The sequence below is a fragment of the Crinia signifera genome, chromosome 4 (assembly GCF_055691185.1).
Source record: "Crinia signifera chromosome 4, ASM5569118v1, whole genome shotgun sequence".
Taxonomy (NCBI): Eukaryota; Metazoa; Chordata; class Amphibia; order Anura; family Myobatrachidae; genus Crinia; species Crinia signifera.
In genome coordinates, this window is record NC_139220.1 from 232,633,894 (window position 1) to 232,659,477 (window position 25,584).

At 43.4% G+C, this 25,584-nt stretch overlaps 1 protein-coding gene across 2 annotated transcripts in view; it reads left to right on the plus strand.

Moving 5' to 3' along the window:
* The first annotated feature begins 12,678 nt into the window (after window positions 1–12,678).
* Window positions 12,679–25,584, plus strand: part of SPPL2A (signal peptide peptidase like 2A) — a 45,780-nt gene continuing 32,874 nt past the window's right edge. Inside the window, exon 1 of one of the 2 annotated variants that reach the window (XM_083183974.1) lies at window positions 12,679–13,041. In XM_083183974.1, the coding sequence (XP_083040100.1) occupies window positions 12,982–13,041 (60 nt within the window). In that variant the 5' untranslated portion in view covers window positions 12,679–12,981. The remainder of the gene's footprint in view (window positions 13,042–25,584) is intronic. The other variant, XM_083183973.1, reaches the window with a different exon arrangement.

The following is a 25,584-nucleotide window of genomic DNA, read 5'->3' on the forward strand; positions in this document are numbered from 1 at the left end:
GTGATTAAAGATGCAGGGCGGGATGTATCAACATACATCGCCGCCCTTCGCCCGCCAGCCGTCGCGATGCTGCCGCATATGTACTAACATATGCGGCCAGCATCGGGCTGCGGTAACGGAGACCCCCGCGATACCTGTGATGTGGGCTGCGGGGGTCTCCGTCACCTCCCGGCAGCTGCCAGCGTCCCCCTGCGTCTCCTCCTCCCCCCTGAAGCCGGATGTCCTCCCGGCTGTGACACCAGGGGGAGGAGGAGGTTAAAGGAGGACAGGAGAGGGGGGGCGGCGCGTGGGGGGCGTACGGTGGGCGGCGAAAGAAGCCCATAGGCTTCTATAGGGTATCGCCACCCTCTGGGTGGCGATACCCTGGCCAGCGAAAACGGGGCGAACCGGTGATGATACATAGGAAAATGCTGTAAAACAGGGGTTTTACCGCATTTTCCCTTTAGGACATCCCGCCCGCAATGTACTAATTCTTGACAGATTATATTACTTTTACTGTTTATTGTATTGGATTTGATAATAATCCCAGTGACTTGTTCTTCTCTTCCACGGATGCAAATAGTGTTTTAGCAGAAGCAAATTTCTGCATTTTAGAGTTTTGCCAGTCAGTTTTAAAATGGCCAGACCTGTTTTTCCATAAAATTGGCATTTTGGTGTAGGAACTGGGCTGTGATAGTGCATATCACACAGAACTGTTCTGTCTTGTGGCAGTGTAGCTAGAGTTTCAAGCAATATTTTGTCATGCACACAGAAAAGGATAATTTTGTTGATATATATCTATTGCACCTAACTTGGGGCTGGTGCATGATAGTTGCCTGTGGACGGTGGGTGGAGCCTGGAATGGAACCTTGAATTAGCCCTATGGAAACTCTGATTAAGTATATCAGGCTCCTGCACCATTGTGCAGACAGCCTTATAATGGCACACTGCATTGCAATAATTTAACAGGCATATAAATATTTGTTTCCTAATATGATACTGTATTGTACTTTATATAAGTACATGCAACATAAAATACATTAACTAAACTGCAGTCATCTTTTTCATTTGGTCCTTAATGTAACCATTCATGTATGTTTTTATTTTAGGATGGAATGAAGGGATAAATGGGTATCTGGATGACTGGCAGACAATGCCTAGGTTCACAGTAGGGTGGTCAATTGGGAATGTTTGAAAAACTGTCATTCCCTGGATTGGCCTCCTGATGCGGCCCTGTGCTAGGAACTGCTTAGAAGCAGTCCTTCAGCGTGTGGGTGGAGATGGCAGGCCAGGTGGACACAGCTTGGAGAGTGGGCAAATGAGATGGGGAGTGCAGGCGGATGTGGGCCCGGCGGATGTGGTAGAGAAGGCTCCCTGACAGAAATGGATGAAAAATTTTTGGCTTAAATCCCAGGATCCCGCCGATCCTGGGATTAGCATAAAAATTAGCGGTATATGCATTCCAAATGGGACGGACCGGAAGCGGATGTGCGTTCCAAAGACATGAAGCTGTCTAGATATAATAGCGGAAATGCGTTCTAAATGCTGGAATCGGAAGTGATGCTCTGGAACCCAGAGACAAGGTGGTCTGGGGAGAATTGACCATGATTGGTAGTAATATAAATATGGGACCAGGGGCATTAAGGTATTATACAGCCTTGCACATAACCTGGGGTGAGTATGCTGACAAGACTAAGTTTCTACAACAACTCACAATACAATACAATACAATTCAATTCATTGTATATTGCTCACAGACATATTACGCAATTTCCAGGTAGGATTTTATTTAATTGGAACACTTTGATAAAGCTTCCATTTGCTGTAAATAATAAGATTAATTGCATGCATGTAACAGAGTACATTCATTCATAAAATCATTTGATAAGCTTAACGCACTAAACAATAAAGTTCAGAGACAATTGCATGGAACATCTTTGTACAATTGGGGCCCCATAATTCTAATAATACAGTTCAGCTGAGCTCGTTGGTGCACTGTCCTGTACTAATATTCTATGTGGATTTCTTATTCCAGTTACTGCATCTAACTGCGATGTATCTTTGTCAGAGTAGAAGGTAATGTGGCTACTCCTGATTAATAACAGCTGCACGTCACTCATGTAGTTGCACTGAGTACTTTGTAGTTCTTCCTGGTGACTAACGATAGGGTTTCCTCTCTACAATATAATCCCTGCTGTTTAGTTGGACATTAGTCACTATAGGCCCCTGGTATGCTCAGAGTAGACTGTGTTCTATGCAGTCCAGGCTTTATCTAGGCCAGCGATCGTCAACTTGTCACTCGCGAGCGATGGGTAGCTCGCCGTCGTAATTGCGGTAACTTGAAATCACAGTACTCCGCCTCCCAGACATAAAACATTATTACCATGCCATCCTGGTGAGTAGAGTGTTGGATTGGACACGGAGTCGGGAGGTTAAGCAATGGGTAGTATTGGAAAGCTTATATGTCCAGCAGTACCCTGAGATTTTTCCATGGCTCCCGACTCTGCCCAGGCTCTCGCACTCTCACCCAACTATATCCCCAACACTAACCTGCTGGAAACTGCTGAGCAAGAGACCCGAAGTCTCTTCAGAATTCGGCCCCCTTACCTCATTCTTAGGCAACACTGCATTCCCTCCCAGCCGCACTCTATCCCACTACAAGAAATGGGCTTTAGAGGGCCTCTTTCGAGTGGGCCAGATATCACATATCTGGAGTAAAACAATTTTCAGACATACAGATAAAATGGGACATACCAAGTACTGATTTCTGGAAATATTTACAGATACGACACTTCCTGCTCACGGGTAGTATTTTCAAACAGGCTTCCAGAGAAATGTCCACATTTGAGAGACTCTGTGTCTCACCCAGGGCCGAATTTGTGCCTAGGCACGTGAGGCACCGGCCTCAGGGCGGCACCAATTAAGGGCGGCAGGCAGGCTAGCATTCTGTTAAATAGCAGCATGGCACAGCGGGTGGGCAGCAGCGAGTGACGAGCGCCGCAGCCGCAGACATGAATTTTCATGTGTAGGTGGCAGCGCCGCTCGTCACCCGCCACTGCCCACCCGCTGTGCCATGCACATTACATCATCACTTAGTGGCTGGGTCCGACGGTCCCCCTGCGCGTCCGGAAATGTCTCAGACTCACTGCTGCCGGCACCCCCCATTGGCTACTCTACACACACACAGTCTATTGGCTGCTGTGTATCCAGCAGCTGAGCTGAGCGGCGCGCAGATCCTCCCTGCGCTCAGTCAGTCACAGTGTGAGAGAGACTGATGGAGAGTGAGACACACTGTGCTGTAAAACACTGTACTAATAAGTGCCTCCCTCCCTCCGGGTCCTCCGTACAGTGAGCAGTCCAGAGTGCTTAAAAAAATATTAAGGTGGGCTACAGTTAAATTTTAATGAAATATATAAATAATATTGTAAATACATATATGATTACATTAAAATAGGAGGGGGAGGGACAAAAATGTTGTGCCTAGGGGCGGCCTGACCCCTAAATTCGCCCCTGGTCTCACCTACACACCCTAGTCATATAATTTCTTCCACATACCAAATATTACAACGGACCAACCCCCAAACAAACACTCTCTTTGTCCAAAAATGGGAAAAAGATCTGAAAATCTCATTATCAGAGAGGGAATGGGAATCTATTTTTCTCAAAGCATATAAAAATTCCGTTTGTGTACAAGTAAAAGAAACACAATTTAAAGTGTTGATGAGATGGTATAAATACCCCTCTCTCCTGCACGCAATTTACCCACATATATCCCCTACGTGTTGGAGATGCCACAAGGACCTGGGAACCATGCTACAGATATGGTGGACCTGCCCTCTTATAAAAACCTATTGGGAAGATGTAACATCAGTCTCAACAGATATTCTACATGCTCCTGTCCCCACAGACCCAGCCTTCTGGTTGCTGAACCACTCTTCCATGTCTATATCCGCCTATAAGAAATCACTGTTACGCCACCTCGGCAATGCTGCACGAGCAGTGATTCCCACTTTGTGGAAATCATGTACTCCCCCCCCACCCGAAATTCCTGGTTTTCGAGATTAGATTATTATATGAACATGGAAGACATACTTTTGAGCTCAAAAGACAAAACATCTGAATTTACATCTGTATGGCTCCCGTGGATAGAATATAAATCCTCTAAAGTATATAAAGATTATATCTTATTATCTGTAAGCTGTTATAGCTGATCCATTGATGATTTATATATGCTACTACTCTGGTCTATATAGACTCCCGGCTCTAGGTCACCCCCTCCTATCTTTCATTTCTTTTCTTTCTCTCCCTTTCCTATCCATTTATCTTGTTATATACTGATACAGAGCTAAGCGATTATGGATCCATTATCTTGACAGCATATGTATAGATATAGATCGTTATACCTCAGTTGGAATAACTTGTCAGATGATGTCCTACTGTTTGTGTTTCAACTTGTATCTGTGTCTTTCAATAAAAATAGAATAAAAAAAAAAAAAGAAATCACAGTACATGCGGCATGTTGTATCGGGTTCCGCGTGCTGTAGATAGCGCCGTACACGCACTTGCTCCCAGCACTCTCCGCTTCACTCTGCTGTACTCGCTGCCCGAGTGCTCATCCCTGGACAACGGGCCAGCTCCCAAGGCCTCCTACCCTTCCCCGAGTCTTACAGCGCTGACAGGAAGTATATTACACCATGCAGCTGTCACAAGCACTAGTGCCCATGCAGAAAGACCCGTTCATAGGGAGAATTACGCCTCCACAGATCCTGTACAAATGCTGGCTACCACAAATGTTTTTTTTTTTTTTTATATACATATTTTTTTTTTCTGTTTACGGGCATATGATATGTGTGTGCATGTAGTATACCCAGATTGTGTGACTATAGCACACCACTATTTTCCTGTGTTACATATAGGACTTCACACTGCCGATGTTTTGTGTCTGCGCATTTCTGGAAAGCATACAAAGTGGTACACGCATTCAAAAAATTACAGAATGTAACCGCGGTAAGAGCAGCTATCTAGGAAAATATCTAAGAAAAGAGATTGACAATTCTCTTACACTGTAATTTCAAACAAAAAAAGCAGATAATTCCTTAATTGAGCTCTTACCACCTGGACTAGTGGGTGGCCAGGGTACAGTCCTTTTCAAGTTATTTTTCCTGCAATTCCCTTATTCTTCCAAAGGAGTTATAAAATGTGGACAGGGGCGGAGCCCGAGCTCTGGAAGATACCAGGACACTGGAGCCGTGCCTGCATCGCCAGCTGGCCTGCCCGCTCCTCTGCCCCATATATATATATATATATATATATATATATATATATATATATGAAATGGGCACTCACCAAGGTATTTAAATTCAGCAAATAAATTTTATTTATGAAGAGATAGTACATCCGATGTGACGTTTCGATCAGGAAAAGATCGTCATCAGGAAAATAACAACACAGGTAACAGGTATCATTTCCAACAACAGGCAACCTGGTATCCATCCATGAAGGAGATACAACTGTATAGCCTCACCGGGCCAGTTTAAATACCCTTAGACAGGAAGTGATCATTGCACTTCCTGGTGTAACATCATAAAAGGTACAATCTCGTGTACACACATATACAAACAACAGGGTGATCTGCTAACATAAGTAGTGAATAATCCGGGCAGCGGACAGTACCATAATGTAAAGCAACCATCAACTATCGACAAAAGCGCTGTTTAGCGCTGATCGCACTAGTCCCGCTAGACCGGAAGTAGAACTAGCGTTCCACCGGTCTGTACAGCGGAGAACTTCCGCGTGTCAGGACTGTCTCAACCCTGTATACGTCAGACCGGAAGTAGAACTTGCGTTCCACCGGTCATGGCGAGGGGAGACTTCCGCGTTCCATACGCGGCCGGACACGCAGTGAACAGTGGTGAACATACCAGAAGTTCAACTTGCGTACCGGCAGGTCTAACAAGCGCAACATCATATATCAATCACTATAAGAAAAGAACTGAGTAAGGGGGAACCAATCAACAGAGTGCGAGGAATATTGAGCAAATAACATGATGTTTGGGTATTTAGAAACCAGCCCGGATGGCCTCATTAGTACTGGCGTATAAAAGAAACATTACATAAACTTGCCCACATATCACCACTTGTTGATACATAAAGCAAGTAAACAAAAAATGAATATACAGGAAAAATACATATATATATATATATATATATATATACACAAAAAAACACAATAAATACAAAAACATCTAAATTGAAAAAGCGACATGTATATGTCCAAGTTATATGTACAGTGTATATTTTTATAATTTTATGATTTTTAGGTTTTACGGTGTTTAAGATACCCCAAACAGGTCATAAGCAAATGGCACCATATAAGTAGATATCAATAAGGGGCAAGTGTATCATAATCACACTCTGAGCTGCATATATACACAACAAGGTAATAAAAATAATAAATAAGAAAATAAATAAATATAACGAAATATAAAGAAATATAAAGAATGACCTGGAAACACCAAATCCAACCTCAAAAACAAAAGAATCCGAACCAAGGCAACTGGAAAACTAACCATAAAAATGAAGAAACAGGACAAGGGTATTAGAAGTTATTATCTCAAAAAGATGGATAATGGATTCGCCTCATTTAGGCCTTTAGGGGCAAGGGTGCCCAGTTCGAAGATCCATTTAGCTTCTCTTTTTCTGAGCATAGTGTCCCTATCGCCTCCTCTCACGGGCTTAGGGATGTGGTCTATCAGCATGCAACGGAGGCTGGCCACACTATGGCCCAATTTTGCAAAATGCTTAGCGACCGGTTTGTCCGAAGTTTTTGCTTCAATCGCCGCTCTAATGGTGGTCCTATGATTAGCCATCCTCTCTCGAAAGTCTCGCTTGGTCAGGCCCACGTAATACAGCCCGCATGGGCAAATAAGGATGTATATTACGTAATCCATTCTACAGTGGAGCCGATGCCTGATGAGGATTTTTTTCCCACTGTGTGGGTGGGCAAATGATGGTCCTATCATCAAGGAACTACACGTAGTGCAGTCACTGCATCTAAAACAACCGTTTTTAGGTCTAGGGAACCAGGTGCCTGTGTCCACAGCAGGTTGGCAGAGAGGTCTCATCAATAGATCTTTTAAATTGCTTCCTCGTCTGTATGCACACATAGGGGGTACTCTACTAACTCCGGCAAACGCCGGGTCAGTGGCAATTATTGGCCAAAACTTAGATAGTTTCTGTTTCCTAGTGTGTGCACCTGTGTCGAAAGTGTTGGCATAAATCATTCTTGGTTTTTTATCAGCTGTAGTCGGTACAGTCTGATTCGCTGAATTTTTGGACCTTGCCTTGGTGAGGCATCTAGAGAGGGTGGTATCAGAGTAGCCACGTTCTTTAAATCTGGAATACATATCTCCAATTTGTTCCTCCATCGTTGTTATGGCCGTGTTGTTCCTTAGAACTCTTAAAAACTGGGACACCGGTAGGTTCTCTTTCAAATGTGGAGGGTGTTGGCTAGTCGCATGAAGGAGGGAGTTCCTGTCCGTATCCTTACGGTAAAGTCTAGTCCCTAGACCACATCCATCCTTGAAAAGTGTTACAGCGAGAAAATTAATTTGAAAACAACTGAAAGAAAAGGTGAAGCGGATCGGTGTCTCCAGGCCATTCAAACAAAAAAGCATGTCCCTCAGGTCACTCTCACTCCCCAGCCAAATCAGAAAACATCGTCTATGTATCGACGGTAATAAAATATATTAGTGCCGTAGGCGGGAAAGATGTACTGCTGCTCGTAGCGAGCCATATACAAGTCGGCATATGCAGGTGCCAAATTCGACCCCATTGCGGTGCCAGTCTTTTGCACAAAGTATTTATCTTTGTACAGAAAATATTTTTTTGTCAAAACCAAAGTGGTTAAATCAACTAAAAATTCCGTGGGGGGACCTCCACGTAGCTCATCCTGCAGTGTGTGTCTGATCACATCAAGGCCTGCCCCATGGGGAATCACAGTGTACAAGGATGCGACATCCATTGTCACTAGAATGGCTTCAGGGGGTATGGCTGGGATTCTCTTAATGCTTTGTAGCAAATCACCAGTGTCACGTAGGTAACTCAAGGTTTTAGTAACATACGGTTGCAGGTGGTAATCCACAAAACGTGCCAAAGGCTGCAGGATGGAATTTTTAGTTGATTTAACCACTTTGGTTTTGACAAAAAATTATTTTCTGTACAAAGATAAATACTTTGTGCAAAAGACTGGCACCGCAATGGGGTCGAATTTGGCACCTGCATATGCCAACTTGTATATGGCTCGCTACGAGCAGCAGTACATCTTTCCCGCCTACGGCACTAATATATTTTATTACCGTCAATACATAGACGATGTTTTTCTGATTTGGCTGGGGAGTGAGAGTGACCTGAGGGACATGCTTTTTTGTTTGAATGGCCTGGAGACACCGATCCGCTTCACCTTTTCTTTCAGTTGTTTTCAAATTAATTTTCTCGCTGTAACACTTTTCAAGGATGGATGTGGTCTAGGGACTAGACTTTACCGTAAGGATACGGACAGGAACTCCCTCCTTCATGCGACTAGCCACCACCCTCCACATTTGAAAGAGAACCTACCGGTGTCCCAGTTTTTAAGAGTTCTAAGGAACAACACGGCCATAACAACGATGGAGGAACAAATTGGAGATATGTATTCCAGATTTAAAGAACGTGGCTACTCTGATACCACCCTCTCTAGATGCCTCACCAAGGCAAGGTCCAAAAATTCAGCGAATCAGACTGTACCGACTACAGCTGATAAAAAACCAAGAATGATTTATGCCAACACTTTCGACACAGGTGCACACACTAGGAAACAGAAACTATCTAAGTTTTGGCCAAAAATTGCCACTGACCCGGCGTTTGCCGGAGTTAATAGAGTACCCCCTATGTGTGCATACAGACGAGGAAGCAATTTAAAAGATCTATTGATGAGACCTCTCTGCCAACCTGCTGTGGACACAGGCACCTGGTTCCCTAGACCTAAAAACGGTTGTTTTAGATGCAGTGACTGCACTACGTGTAGTTCCTTGATGATAGGACCATCATTTGCCCACCCACACAGTGGGAAAAAAATCCTCATCAGGCATCGGCTCCACTGTAGAATGGATTACGTAATATACATCCTTATTTGCCCATGCGGGCTGTATTACGTGGGCCTGACCAAGCGAGACTTTCGAGAGAGGATGGCTAATCATAGGACCACCATTAGAGCGGCAATTGAAGCAAAAACTTCGGACAAACCGGTCGCTAAGCATTTTGCAAAATTGGGCCATAGTGTGGCCAGCCTCCGTTGCATGCTGATAGACCACATCCCTAAGCCCATGAGAGGAGGCGATAGGGACACTATGCTCAGAAAAAGAGAAGCTAAATGGATCTTCGAACTGGGCACCCTTGCCCCTAAAGGCCTAAATGAGGCGAATCCATTATCCATCTTTTTGAGATAATAACTTCTAATACCCTTGTCCTGTTTCTTCATTTTTATGGTTAGTTTTCCAGTTGCCTTGGTTCGGATTCTTTTGTTTTTGAGGTTGGATTTGGTGTTTCCAGGTCATTCTTTATATTTCGTTATATTTATTTATTTTCTTATTTATTATTTTTATTACCTTGTTGTGTATATATGCAGCTCCGAGTGTGATTATGATACACTTGCCCCTTATTGATATCTACTTATATGGTGCCATTTGCTTATGACCTGTTTGGGGTATCTTAAACACCGTAAAACCTAAAAATCATAAAATTATAAAAATATACACTGTACATATAACTTGGACATATACATGTCGCTTTTTCAATTTAGATGTTTTTGTATTTATTGTGTTTTTTTGTGTATATATATATATATATATATATGTATTTTTCCTGTATATTCATTTTTTGTTTACTTGCTTTATGTATCAACAAGTGGTGATATGTGGGCAAGTTTATGTAATGTTTCTTTTATATGCCAGTACTAATGAGGCCATCCGGGCTGGTTTCTAAATACCCAAACATCATGTTATTTGCTCAATATTCCTCGCACTCCGTTGATTTGGTTCCCCCTTACTCAGTTCTTTTCTTATAGTGATTGATATATGATGTTGCGCTTGTTAGACCTGCCGGTACGCAAGTTGAACTTCTGGTATGTTCACCACTGTTCACTGCGTGTCCGGCCGCGTATGGAACGCGGAAGTCTCCCCTCGCCATGACCGGTGGAACGCAAGTTCTACTTCCGGTCTGACGTATACAGGGTTGAGACAGTCCTGACACGCGGAAGTTCTCCGCTGTACAGACCGGTGGAACGCTAGTTCTACTTCCGGTCTAGCGGGACTAGTGCGATCAGCGCTAAACAGCGCTTTTGTCGATAGTTGATGGTTGCTTTACATTATGGTACTGTCCGCTGCCCGGATTATTCACTACTTATGTTAGCAGATCACCCTGTTGTTTGTATATGTGTGTACACGAGATTGTACCTTTTATGATGTTACACCAGGAAGTGCAATGATCACTTCCGGTCTAAGGGTATTTAAACTGGCCCGGTGAGGCTATACAGTTGTATCTCCTTCATGGATGGATACCAGGTTGCCTGTTGTTGGAAATGATAACTGTTACCTGTGTTGTTATTTTCCTGATGACGATCTTTTCCTGATCGAAACGTCACGTCACGTCGGATGTACTATCTCTTCATAAATAAAATTTATTTGCTGAATTTAAAGACCTTGGTGAGTGCCCATTTCATATACCTCTATATCCTTGTGATGTTCATTCATCTGTTGGAGCACCCCCTATGACAACAATCTACCCTGAGTGCGGACCCTTCCAAGTGTGTGTATGTATATATATATATATATATATATATATATATATATATATATATATATATTAAAGGAGTCTTTTGTAATTAGGAAGAATTTTATTCCAACATGTTTCGGGAGCATATACTCCCGTCGTCAGGGATAAAACACTGGTACAAACACACATAGCTTTATTCACCACAGTCAGTACCTGCACCAATCAGCAGCGTTCCTAATCAGTCTGAGCACCTGCCCTCACCTTTGGATCTAGACTTACATCAAGCCCACCAGGGAGAACGTGACCTACCCGGAAGCACCGTACAGCGAGAGGTGTGTGACGGGGAACAGCGCGAGGTCAGGTACCGGTCCATGGCTATATATGTAAGTGCTGTTATGTCTATCTGTGTTCTCTACCTTGATAACGGATTAAACTCCGAAACGTCGGTTACAACTCCTGTTGTCCCTCTTCTTTAAAGAAATCCGAGCTAGTGCCTCTTCTCCCATCGCTGTTTGTCCCCTTGACTGTTGCACCCCGGTAGCTATCTTTTCCCCTCGAGGAGTGCCGCTCAACGTCCACATACACACATTATTTTTATATATATATATATATATATATATATATATATATATATATATATATACACACACACACACACACACACACACTTTTTTTCGGATAGCCATTATTTTACATAAACACTACTCCCAAATTTATTATCCTACATTTACAATTCAAGATCTAATTATCTGACTAACTGGTTCAACAGCGCCCGGAGAAGAAGGACGTTCTAGGACATTTTTCTGTGTTTTTATTTTTTAGTGTTACCAATCTACCCGAATAATATAAGACTGGCAGATTATTTATGCCACTGCCCGCAATAAAGTTGGTACTGCACCTCTTGGATCCAAGGAACACTGTTCTAGGGAAGTGAGCAGCTGGCATATGCTGGGTAATGGACACAGGGTTAGGAGGGTTATGGGCCCCATACATCAGCAATCACAATTTATGGATTTTCAGATATTGGGATATTTTGGCCAGATAAATGGATTTTACAATCTATCTGACTTTGCCCACACATTACAGATTTAATTCAGTGATCGGCAGATTTTTCCATCTAAAGATTGCATCTTCATATCTGGAAATTGCCCAATCGATTGCTGTTCATAATGTAAATAGATGAAGAAGACGAATTGGGAACGCCCACACATATAAAAAAGATCTGCAGATAATACCAGATTATTAAACATGTTTAAAAACCTGATTAAGCAATCGATTGGCGATTTTGATTGTGATTGCCAAAAGGGGGAGCCCACACCTCTAAAATTAATTGTGGCAATCATCTCCATATCTGAATATTGTCACAATTAATTGCTGATGTATGGGGCCCTTTAGGTTGCAGGGTCTCTACACTGACCTCACCAACCTTCTCCTGATTCCTCTCTCTATCTACCCTGACCACTGCTCATCTGCTGGTAACACCAGGTCAGATAACTTTATATCATATGATACACTGTAGTTTTGTTTATACTACATTGTGTTAAATTGAACCAATCCCTCATTTATAAAAATTCCTAAAGTTTATAGGGTTCTAACAATACCCCAGATCCATATGCTGAGAAGATAATTAGCCACCAAGGCCAAAACAGGTAAAATAAAAATCTGTATTCCAAATTACCTATAGCATATATAATTAAAACAATTTGCCCCGTCCAGGTGTAGTTGTAATCTCATATATAGACAGATAGATATCTATATATAGATATATCTATAACGATCTACAGCACAGCGAATCACAACACACTGTCCAGAAAAATGGCGCATGCGCCGTGTGGGTACGCTGTCGCGTGGTGTGTCCTTTGCGCATGCACCGCACTTTCTGTTTGGCAAGTTGTCTTGCGCGTTGTTGCCGTGTCACCTGTTGCTATGCAGAGCTGCTACAGACAGTGAGGAACAAGCAGCAGCGTCCGGGGACAGAACCACCGCGTCCGGTCACAGCGCCCCCCCTGACCCAGGCACTGTGATGACACAAGGCGGGCACGGAGCTCCCGAGCTCGCCCATAGAGAATAAGGGACGGACAAGAAGCGGATATCGCGGAAAGCTGTTCCAGAAGCTGTGTACGGCTGCGGTGTATACATGAATCCCCGGCCCGGCTGCTGGTGTCACTGACTGTCCCGGCTGACAGCTGCAAGATGGGCCTTATCAGCCGGCTGAGCCTGCTGTGTCTGCTGCTGCTGCACTTTCCCCAGCAGGTAACGCTAATCGGTCACAGCAACAAGTAGGGGCCACAGGGCAGGGTGCTGCTGGCTGGTAGTCACTCTGCCAGTACTAGCTGGTCTTGTTGTTTTAGCACAGCTGGTCTGTTTGGTTTTTGAGGCATCCATTGCTGATTGCTCTTATAAGGCTGAGAGCAGGCTTAATATGCATGTGATTGGCTGTGTTTATTTGAGGTTGGAGCCTGTGCAATACCTTATAATAGGTTTTCCATTATTCTAGAGCGGGTGCTTGCTTTACTATTGTATGTGTTTCCCACATTGCAGAGTATAGGAAAGAATATAAATCTGATGAATGTACATGAGTGCAAATCCGATATATTTGTGTCTGCTATGTGTGCATTAAAAAACTGCTTCTAAAATGCAGGTGGGTAGATGGCTCACTATGCTGGGTCCAGAAGGTTTCCAAATATTTGTTAGTTTATCTGTATCCAAGCTGTGATAGATCTCCTTCATCGGATAGCCCATTTAGGGCCATATCCAATATGGATATCCAGTTATCGTTGGGTTCAATACTCAGAGCTGATCAATCCCTGTATGGTAAACACCTGTGTGTGTAATGCACAGTAACCCATAGATTCTGTGTTAAATTCTAGAATTCTAGGTTTACCCATGCATTACCCTAGATGCTGCATTTAATGTTGAATTTTCTTTGCAGCGCCTCACCCTATAAGGTCCGGGATGTTATTAGCCTAATGGCTAATTGGATATGCTCCTTAGAACCCTGTAAAAAAAATATATATATTTTTTTAGCTTCTGTACATCTCATAAAAGGATCATCAACAGGGGACTATTGCTTCAGTAAAGGTGCAGTAGGTAGACATGCACTAATCACCCCTCTAATACAGGTTGAGTATCCCTTATCCAAATATCTGTTATCCAAATTATTACGAAAACCATTGTCTCCAAAATGTACTTTTTAAAGGTTTATTTTTTAAGCTAAAAATATTCCAAAATACAGAATAATCCGTTATCTGGTCCTGAGCATTTTGGATAAGGGATACTCAACCTGTAGAAAGTGTCTGGAATGTATGTCAGTAGCTCTCAAACTGTGTTCCTAGGCACCCCTAGGGTTTTGCAAGGCTCTTTTAGGGGTGCCTCAGCTTTGTGGTCCAGGCCCAGTACAAATAATTTCTTGTCACAGTGATAGGCAGTCATAAACATGTGGACAACTGGAAGCAGAACCATATACCGCCCCATAACTGACCTTAAGTAAAGCTTGCCATTCTGTCATCCTTAAGCCCCATACACACTAGAGGATATTGTAAAAGAAAGGGGCTTCTGTGCAGCCTGTACTTTAAGTACTAGATTGCATCGTATCTAGTACAAAAAGTATTGTATGCTTTTTGTACCAGATACAATGCAATCTAGTACAAAAAGTACGGAGTTCATTGCTTCATGTATGGGCACCTTTTAACAATATCCTGGAAAAGAGGCAAAATGGTAGGTGGGGTATAGGGAATCCCAGCGATACATTTCGTACCGAGACTCTGAGTTCATCACATCATTGGACATACAAGTCAAGCGCCATCAATTTCCCATCTTTCCGGAATATCTTGCAAGTGAGGATTATTGAGTGGTCCTTTTTTCGGAATTGAGGCTTCAAGGACTTTATAGCGCCTTGGGACTTTTCTGTATTTTTTTATTGTTTTACCTTTAACAATATCAGCCGCGGCTAGCCAATATTGGATGTACACATTGAACAATATTGACAAACGATATACTTCGGTGACATCACAGGACCCGCTGAACATGGTTGATTGCCTATATAGCCAAATTGACCTGCATGTTCAGTAGATGAGAGGGGTCTTTAATGATGCGTGTGAGCACGCATAGTAAATGATATAGAGTGTACACACTAGAGGATATTTTAAAAGAGATCATTCAGACTTTCTGTGCTGTGTGATGTGATGTGCATTGGAGCGCAGCAGTCCCTTCATAAGCCCCTAAGTAACCATAGCACCACACTGAGCCGGTGCTATACAGTATTAGTGCTCCCGCTAGGCTGTTTTAGCGCTGCGCCCTGCTTGATTTTTAAAGGGCAAAATGCGCCCTGTCCCTCTGGCAGCACCCCGCTAAAACAGCCTGCCTCTGTCCCCTCTGTTGTGACCGGGGAAGCCCGGCGCTTCCCCGGCAGTGTACAGCCTTCTGGGTGACCGGGTCCGCCCCCTTCAGTGATGCCGGCGGCTGGGCCCGCCCCTTTTGTGACATCGGCAGCCTGGGACCGCCCAAAACAGTGACGTCGGCGGGCCCGGTCCGACCCCCTTACGCTGCCCCCGTGCAGCGGCGCTCCCGGCCCGCCCTAGTTCCTAGAAGGAACACTACAGTATGTTTCTTGATCTGAGATAAAAAGCTGAAGCGTGACAAGCAAACAATTCTTAATGCTCTGACCAAGATTAATGATGTTCTAAAGCAGTTTAGTTATGTTAATCCAGTGGTCCCAAGTTCTAAAATTGAACCCCATAAATAATTTGATTTGGTCCTGGATCATCAACCCAGGGAACCACTGAACTAATCTCTTCATTCTAAAAATGAAAGTGAAAGTTTTAATAATTTCTGGCTTAAAATATGTATTCTGTATATAAGGAAATTGGAAAGTTTGGGTTTATCATTTTTTTTTTTCCTGCTTTACTGTAATTACCTTTCACATTTTGAGAATTATTGTCCTACTTATGTATTTGGTCATTAAGAACAGCAATGAAATCTACCCCAAACTAAAGGTTATGAATCATTATGCTGCTCAGTAAGGTATATTAGCAAATCCTCTGGATTATGTCGAGCAAGGTTCTTACAAGTGTCATAGTCTACCATATCTATTACATTTAATAAGCTTCTATTACATTTAATAAGCTTCTGTAACAACCAACCAGTGAAGAGATATGCAGTTTAATGAATGCAGTATTGAAATTAGGGGACCAGAAGGATTCTAAATCAAAGTTCTTATTTTATTTTTACTTTTCTTTACATTTTTATTTATTAACTTTCTTATATAGCACAGCATATTCTGCTGCGCTTTACAATACACAGTGATACAACAAACTGGTTATTTACAGACAGTCAAAGGTATGAGGGCCCTGCTTGGAAGCTTACAAATCTATAGGACATTTGCAGCCATATACATTTTATAAACCAGAACGTTACATTGTATCTACCCAATGATACATATATAAAAGGAACTAGACATGTATACTTAAGGTGGTTTCACTTGATTGAGCCTGCCCCTGCACCTGCAGGCGGTATTCAATTGTTTCTGCCGACATGCATTTTCAAACTGTTTCGGCTCGCTACTCCAGGGCGTGGACAGGTTGAAATGCGGGAAAAGTCACCCATTTATGCATTCAATTGTGACTTTTTGCATCATGCCCATTAGTCTGGTTGTGTTTAACCCCTGTGAGCTTTGGAAACCTGACCATAATAAGTGTGATATGTGTGTGGGGGGGGGGGAAAACCCCATCAATTTAATATCGCCCTGCAATCTCCCTTCAATTTAGATGGGTAATCGGGCATGATATAACACTCGAATACCACCCTAATGGTGCCCAACCATTATTGTATCGCATGTGATAGATCACCAACTGACCCGGCAGTTCCTGGGTGGCTGGAACGCATATGATACATTGTATGTAATCCCAGTCATTAGTGTGGCATTGGATAGATCCTTTTGGCAGCCATGATGGTCTCTGACTCTGATGCATACGGAACCACGCATCGGATCAGAACCTGAGGTTAAACACATGCAATTTGACACTTTTCTTCTGATTTCCTGGCCCGATTGGAATCGGAAGAAAAGGGCCCAAATCACTCTAGTGGATTGGCACCTTTAGAGTACTGTGACTGTCAGCAATACCACACCCTACTTTTCTACAATGTCTCGTCAGACAGACAATAGGTCGGCACCAAACGTTAAACATGCATTAGTCCAACAGTGACAGAAGTAACAATACAAGTAAAATGGAAAATCATGGACATTGTATAAGTGTACTGTGTTCCCTCGCATGCCTCACTGCCCTCGCCATGCTTCAGACACGGTGCCTCGCTGGACTCACCATGCTTCGGGCATGGTGCCTTGCTGTGCTCGGGACACTATTATATTCTCCCTCTATGCCTACTGGGATGGTAAAGTATAAAAAAAAGTTGGTTGTTGGGATATTGAGTGCGTTGGCAGGTCGAAGTAAAAATGCATGTCTAATTTTTGGTGTTGACCTATTGACTATCTGACTAAACTATGCGGGATATCCAATCTCTGCCGATATTTGTGACAGTGGAAATCTCGGCAGTTCAGTATTCAATCCCGGCCGGGACTCGCCTGCTACAGACCTGCATCACTACTGAAATGTTTTTGCCTGATCTTCCAGGACAGCGAGTGTACCAGGAACTTTAAAGTATAAAGACAACAAGTGTTTGGCTTGTCTACTACAAGACACTAACCTACGGAGACCTTCATTATCTCGCTGCACTACTGTTATTTGTATATATAAGTATATTTGTGTTATGTGTGTTTTCAATGGACAATTATTCCTCATCTTTTAAAATGTATTCTGAATTTAAAAAAAGTTATATTTTAGCTAAGATTTGATAAGAGTGCTGCCACAAATAGAGAGTACTTTTTTCTTTTTGTTTTATGTATGTATGTATGTACGTACGTACGTAATGCATAACAAAACTTTACCCTTTGAACGACAAATATAAGACCATGAGTAACCAAGAAAGGAACTTGACCCTTCAGGTTGCATATTCTAGTGGGTAATCATTGACATTCTTAAGCCCCGTACACACGATGCAATTCCTTTTCCATTCAATCCCGATTCTATAGGCCCACACACACACTATGATGATCCTGTTAATGATCATGAACGACCCCATTATAAATCATCTCCTGAACAACCCAGAATGACTTTGTTCAGGGTCGTTTAGGAGGTGAATCTTTTAACATCGTCTAGTGTTTATGCTGTGAATGACGGACTACTTCCAACAATGCACGTACCCGTGGGTCGTTAAAGACCATAGCCATCGTCAATGCATGCAGGTCAATTTGGCTATGGTCATTAACATTGTTTGTTTTTTCAATAGAAAAAGGTCCTGCATCGTTTGTGGTCGTTTGTCATCCGTCGTGCACCAGTGATCACCTGCAATGCTGAGGTCGTTCATTTTCACTTCAAGGGTGAAAATGAAAGATGGTAGTTAACGATGGGTCGTTATTGACACATCTTTGTGTGTGTATGGGCCTTTAAGGGATCAAATCGCATGGTGCAGTTGTGTTCACTCTAGATTTTTTTAGGGTACTGTGCTGACCTCAGGGCACTTTTTTCAATCGGAGGGCACATTTTATATTAGAAAAAAAAAAACCATATATGAAATATTGCACACTGCACTAGGATTGGGTGTGGATCATATTGTCGACCAGACTTAGGTCGACACTGTTAGGTCGACAGACAGAAAGGTCTACAGAGTTCTAGGTCGACATGGGTGAAGGTCGACAGGTGTCTAGGTCGACATTGGACAAGGTCAACTTGGGTTTAGGTCAACAAATGCCAACCTAGCCACCTGTCGACCTAGCCACCTGTCGACCCAACGGTGTTGACCTAATGACTGTCGACCTAAGTCTGGTCGACAATACGACCGTAAACCCTAGTATTACACCCATTAAACATTGTCATAGTCTGCTATGCCCATACACAGGGCAGCCGAGAGGAATTCCGGGCCCCGGTAAAAAATGTGGGGCGTGGCCTAAGTGTGGGAGGTGTGGGCACCTCCCGCACTTAAGCCACGCCCCCAAAATGTTTTAAGGAGGGTGAAAGAAACCTCTAAAAACTGTAATCTCAGCAGCAGCACACATGCACAGCACATGCTGTAGAAGTGTGTGCTGCTGTTGCTACCCGGGAGGGACGGAGGGGGAAGGGAGGGGTCGGACCAGGGCCCCTGCGGGGCCCCCCCAGCAAGCCTGGGCCCGGGTAATTTGTACCCGCTCCCCCCCCCTCTCTCGGCTGCCCTGCCCATACATATTCTGTCATAATTACAATTACACATTATGGCACACACTGGAATGCCTATTACACCTTATACCACACACCATAATGCCCATTACACATGATGGCACACAGTGAAAGTTCTCAGCGGCGTGTCAGCGTGGTGGGCGCACAGTGCCACACAAAAAAGGCAGGGTGCATTTGGATGTTTTCAAAAAATGGTCAGGGTGCGGCACCCTGCAAATGAAGCTTAGAGGGAACACTACGCAGAGTACACAATCGATTTATACTATACTGTATAATACAGATCTGTGCTTTATAGTATTGCCTGCACAGTCTTTTTTTCTATTTGTGGGGCCGTGCATCGGGATCGAATGCGGCTGAAAATATATATATATATATAAGCAAAATCGAACAGAAAGTCCAAATCAAACTGCTATGACACAATCTAGTTCTGTGCATCCCCCTCATCCCCTTTTCATTTACCACCCATGCTCCATTTAAAGATCAATCTATACACACTTGCATATATAACAGATCTGTCCTTATTTCCACCTTTATGTGACTCAGGGGAATTCAATTAGCCATGGTAATTTACTGCTGGTTAATTGATCCCCTGGATTACTCAGCCTCTTCTGGCAGCATTTAGGATTTTTTTTTTTACATATCTGAACAGCGGAATAAGAAAATCACTGGTAAACCGCGATTACCGCAACCCTGTTAACACATAAATCAGTGAATTAATTTTCTTTTACGGATTCTGTGTGTCAATGTCTACTGCGTTTTAGCAGGACCCATTCAATGGGACTGGTTAGGCAGGAAGGAGTATGCATATGGAGTTCTATGTGGCAGTCTACACATACGCGGCGATGCTGGTTCAGCAAGATGACAGGACGACTGGATTACAACTAGAACACATACATTTGTATGGCTGTTCTGCAAACCCTGCTATGTACTCACTGTGGCACTGGTCGGACACAACCGGTCCTTTTCATCTGCATCCTGCTAAAACATATTGTGCGGCCTCATGTGTGAACCCAAAAATGTGTATCCTGCCAAACAGGCCCTGTTCTTCTGCATCCTGGCAAAACGCACTGTGTGGCCCAAACCCTAAAACATTAATTTTAAAAAGGCATGATACAGGGTACTGGGTGAAAAAGGCAGTGCAATTGAATAGCCACAAGCGTTAAAGCCAGACGCTGCTACCCCCAGCCAGCCCCCCCCCCCCTCGCACTAATTAACTTATCGTGGAGATTACTGCCTAGTAAGCAAGGCTTATAATGCATACTATTTCTTATGCCCCTTTCAGAGCGCAAAATCAGGGTCGAATCTGGGTTTTGAGCACGGATCTGACCCGGGTTATTGTAGGGTTTGTTCATTTTTACAACCCATGTTAAAACCAGTGTCATGTTATTTTTAAAGTACTTTATTGGTTTCTGAGGTCTGACCAAAAGAGGGGTGATTTCTATAGAAATAGTGGGCTTTTTTACCTTGCGATCCTGATGCGCGCTCCCTTGACAGCACAAATCGAAATCCAGATAGACAGGGCTGCAATGACTGTATAGTGCAAGCTCCCATGACTGTGGGCCTTATTCTGGTTGAATCGGACAGATGCGTATTTTGGACGGGCACCGAGTGTTCTTAGCCCTGTCTACCGTATGGATCGCTCACGCCAAGCGAATGGACCGCGAGTGGATGTTTTATGTGAACGGATTCAGTACTGAATCCCCGGCGGTCGGGATCCCGGCGTTCAGAAACCCGACGCCGGAATCCCGACAGCCAAAATCCCGACAAGGAGGGGACGTGGATCGCCCCCCCCCCCCCCTTGCGGGCTAGCTGCGCTCGCCACGCAGCGGGCCTGGTGCCTCGCTACGCTCGGCACACTAATTTATTCTCCCTCCAGGGGTGTCGTGGACACCCACGGAGGGAGAATGTGTCAGGATTCTGAATGCCGGGATCCCGACCGCCGGGATTTCAACTGCATCCCATGTGAACACCTCCCCCATTCTCCGATGGCCACCGACCATTGAATGACGGACCGCGCGTTCAGGCAGCCTTGAGTGCTCCAGACCACTCGGACAGTTATCCGTGTGAAAGCATGGACATGGGCGGGCAGCTGACATCCGGCTATGTCAGCTGGCCGCCCCCACACATGCATCACGGCCGGATTATCATATGTACGCCCAGCGGTTTCAAGGGAACGCCCATGAAACGCGGGGCATACGCATATGGTAATGAGCCCAAACAGCTCTTCACGCCCCTCTTCACCCCCTGCTTGGATGGTTCCGTACGGAATTCACACCGTGTTCGGACATGCGAGGCGTTCGCACATGCGCAGAAACGCCTCTGCACATGCGCAAACACTAAACATTGGCCGTCTGTCCGCACACGCAGCCGTCTGACTCAATCAGAATGAGGGACTGTATGTCTGCAGTGCCGTATCTTACACTGTGACAGGAGCTGGGTGCTGCACATAATGTTATTGGGCCTAATTCAGACCGGATTGCAGGACAAATTTGTTCTCAAAATGGGCAATACCGTGCTGCACTGCAGATGGGGCAGATGTAACTTGTGCAGAGGTAGTTTAGATTTGGGTGAGTTATATTGCTTCTGTGCAGAGTATATACAGGCTGTTTAATTTTTACACTGCAATTAAGATTTTTGTTTGAACAAACCCTTACTCAAATCTCTTATGTTACTTCTGCCGCACCTGCCATGCACATCATTTTGCCCATTTTGAGAACAAATTTAATTAGGCCCATTGGACAGCAACCAGTTCATGTCACTGGGCAGGAGCCGGTACTTTTTGCTCACCCATCAGGACACTCGGATGCGGCCCGCAACCCCTTGTGATGCCCCTGCAGATTTGTCCTGCTACTGCCTTGCAGCGTTTGCTGCTGTGATGCTCACACGTCGTGGGAGCACTATGCCACATGAAGCTGCAGCCACTGCTTTTCTGTAGAAGCGAATGGTTTGTGTGTTTGTGTGTGTGTGTGTGTGTGTGTGTGTGCGCGCGCGTGCGCGCGTCTCCCTGCTTATGCTACACAGCAAGGCTGGAACAGAACACATCTGTATATATGAATTACAAATGAAAACTTCCCATTGTGCACATTTCCACAGTAACAGAATTAGATCTTGTTCTAATAGTCAAAGTAGGTAATTTTACATACTAACACCCAGATAAGGTAATTTAAGGTCCGTAGAAATTTTATTCCCTGGTACATAAAACATAAGAATAAATTAAAATTGTATGTATAATGGGAAAGGATAGGAATAGGTTAGAACCTAATACAAGAAGTATGGGACCGGGGGCGCTCGGTATTGGTGGTCTTTTACCAGCTGCTACTGTAATACAGGATAGTCAGTCCTGAAAATTATATATCCACATAAAAACATTTAAAAAATAACATGTTTAGCGCTGCTTTCCTTTTTTAAAATGTAGAACCTAAGATTCCTAAAGGTGCCCACAGACGCTACAATTGTACTGTGCTATGCGTTTTTGACTGTACAATGGTTCTATACAATTTTTCTTCCAGCTTGCTATGAGATGTGCACTTGGATGCATGTGATGAACCCATGTTTGTAATGTTAAATTTCAGATGTAGTCTAAAAAGTACGTGCAGCACGTACTTTTTTAGACATACAATATCGGGCTCCAGGGAACATAAACACCTTCCAATAATTGTACATAAGATGCAATTTGTGCTTAAAAAGTACAAAACGCATTCGATAATTGTAGCGTCTGTGGGCACCTTTAGTCATGACTATGACTCCTTTGGTTTCAGCGGGAGTAACTAGAACCATGCATGTCATGGGGAATTCACCCCTCAAAACTTTACAGAGGTTTGTGAAAAATATGATGCATCTCCCAGCCTTCAGTTTTCTTCTCTTCAAATTTGTAACTTTATTCGCTCAGTCAGTAAACCTCACAAAACGTGACCCCTCTACTTCCTTTGAGCGCCGGTGTATCTTTATTCCTAGCTGTAGAGGTTCCATTTCAACCATATACAGTAGTTGATGCTGGCCCCACTGCAATATAGATACCAGTTTGCAGTACACCCCCCACCCAAATCTAACACTCTCTCTGCACATGTTGCATCTGCCCCACCTTCAGTGCATATGGTTTTGCTCTTAGAGAGTAATTGTGCCTTTCAGAGTGAATCAGAATAACCCCCTAAATTGGGAGTGTGATTTAGGGAGTAGTTTAGAGGAAGATGGTTGGTTGGATATTTGATGATAGGTTGCTAACTTTTATGAATACTAATATTCAAGAAAAATAAAATTTTATTGGTCCTGCGGTAGGAGAACGTTTTAAATGCACATATGGCTGAAAGCTATCACCACATTAGATATTTCTGATCATTAGTGATTTATTACTTTATTATCAAGAACACAATTTCACCAGTAATAAAACAAATAGGCATATAGTGGCTACAATTGTACAGGCTTCCTTCCTTTTTTCGGTACTTGTGTAGTTTCATGGCGCCGTTCGTCTGTGTCAAGCTGCGGGGCTGAAAACTCCATGCCAACGTGTATAGTTCGTACCCCCACTATCCACATTGGCATGGAGTTGATTTTATATAACGTGGCGAGCCACCGAGCCCGCAGCGTGGGCGAGCGCAGCGTGAAAGTACACAAGTACCCTTTTTTTCTAATTTTTTGAGTTTTTCCTCCTCTTTTGCCTCTCATTCTTTTCTTGTATCTAATTAACTATTTTAGGTTTCTTTTCGTCAGGGCCCTCTCTAAAAAAGACCTACATATGACTCCTGGTGGTGTCATTACTCCATTTCTCGAGAAGTCTTCACACCATTCGTCCCTAATAATGAAGTTATCTATCTTAGATGGTGTCCTTAGATGGTTTACATTCCTATGGGTTTTTCGTCGTATAGGTGATTCTCTCCGTCTTTGCCTTCTATCATTCCTTCTCCCATAGTTTTCTGTGTTGGATTTGAGGTCAGATTCCCTCTCAATTCCTTTAGTCCGCTGTACTGTGATCTATATTTCTTTTCTCTTCTCCACGTTTTCTCATCCCTTCGGTATGAGGCATGTCTTTCTTTTTTTCTCTTTTCTCTCGTTTCAAGAATGAATATCTTGGTTTCTATGATCTGTGTCATCATTTTGTTCTTCACAGTCATAGCTATATTCTCTAATCCTCTATATCTACATGGGGTTCTTCTCTTTCTTCTTTTTGGAGTCTTAGATACTTTTTTTGTTTTCTTTGTATAATGATTTTTTCTTTATATTTAACCCTGAATTCCATGTCCTTTTCTAATTGTCTATAATCATCTAAATTTCTTGATGGTTCAATGACTTTGGTAATATTTATTTAATCTTCTAATTTTATCATAGTTTTTCTCCTTTCCTCGATGATGAGAGACATCAAAGAAAACGAGCATTCTTCTAGAATTTTATTCCAGCCTAGAATGAAGTCCATCGACTCCTCCTGACTGGAAGGGTCCTTTGAAATGATTAAGCCTTTTGGAATTAATTTCTCCGACAAGTATTGTTCCATGGTGGCTATCTCCCACCATACAGCACTTTCTTTTTTTAATGTTTTTTCTAGCCGGTTCATAATCTGATCTATAGTTTCTTCCTCCTTCTTCTATTTCAGAGTTTTCTAGATTATTATCAAACATATGCTCCAAAATTCTCCTTCTCTTATCTCTATATCCCAACATGTTTGCTGCCACACAGTATTGATAATATACAATTAATACAATATGCAAGAAAATATACTATTTCGGCGCAAAAAAGGGTCAGCTTAAAACATTAAAACCAGGTATTATCAGCCTGGTTGAGAAAGGGTATACAATAAATAAGAATTATAGTGAAGCGCCCCACAAGTTGGATCAATCAATGAACAAATATATATGCCATAGGAATGGGATCATTCGTCAGACTGCATTTAGGTCTACAGTCATTAGGTCGACCCCACTAGGTCGACTGGCAGGAAGGTCGACCTGACTTAAGGTCGACATGGGCCAAGGTCGACATGACTTAAGGTCGAATTTGCATAAAGGTCGACATGAGGAAGGTCGACTGGTCATAAGGTCGACATGGGTTTTTCACTGTTTTTTTATCCGAATGTCGACACAGTCGACATGGACACAGTTGGCATTGACAATCGGACCCTCGCAGCGCTCGCTTCGCTCGCTATGCTTCGGGCACGGTGCCTCGCTGCGCTCGGCACACTATTTTATTCTCCCACCACACCCTAGTGGATGGTAGGGCATGAAATACCGCCTGTCGGCACATTTCAGCTTAAAAAACAGTGAACAACCCATGTCGACCTTATGACCAGTCAACCTTCCTCATGTCGACCTTTATGCAAATTCGACCTTAAGTCATGTCGACCTTGGCCCATGTCGACCTTAAGTCAGGTCAACCTTCCTACCAGTCGACCTAGTGGGGTCGACCTAATGACTGTAGACCTAAGTTCATTCTAATAGATGACCGCATCCCATGCCATACCATTCATCAAATGAGGGGAAATATGTCCATGTCCATCAATAGGCCAACCAGTTTAAATGGATGGAATTGTTCATTATGTATTCTC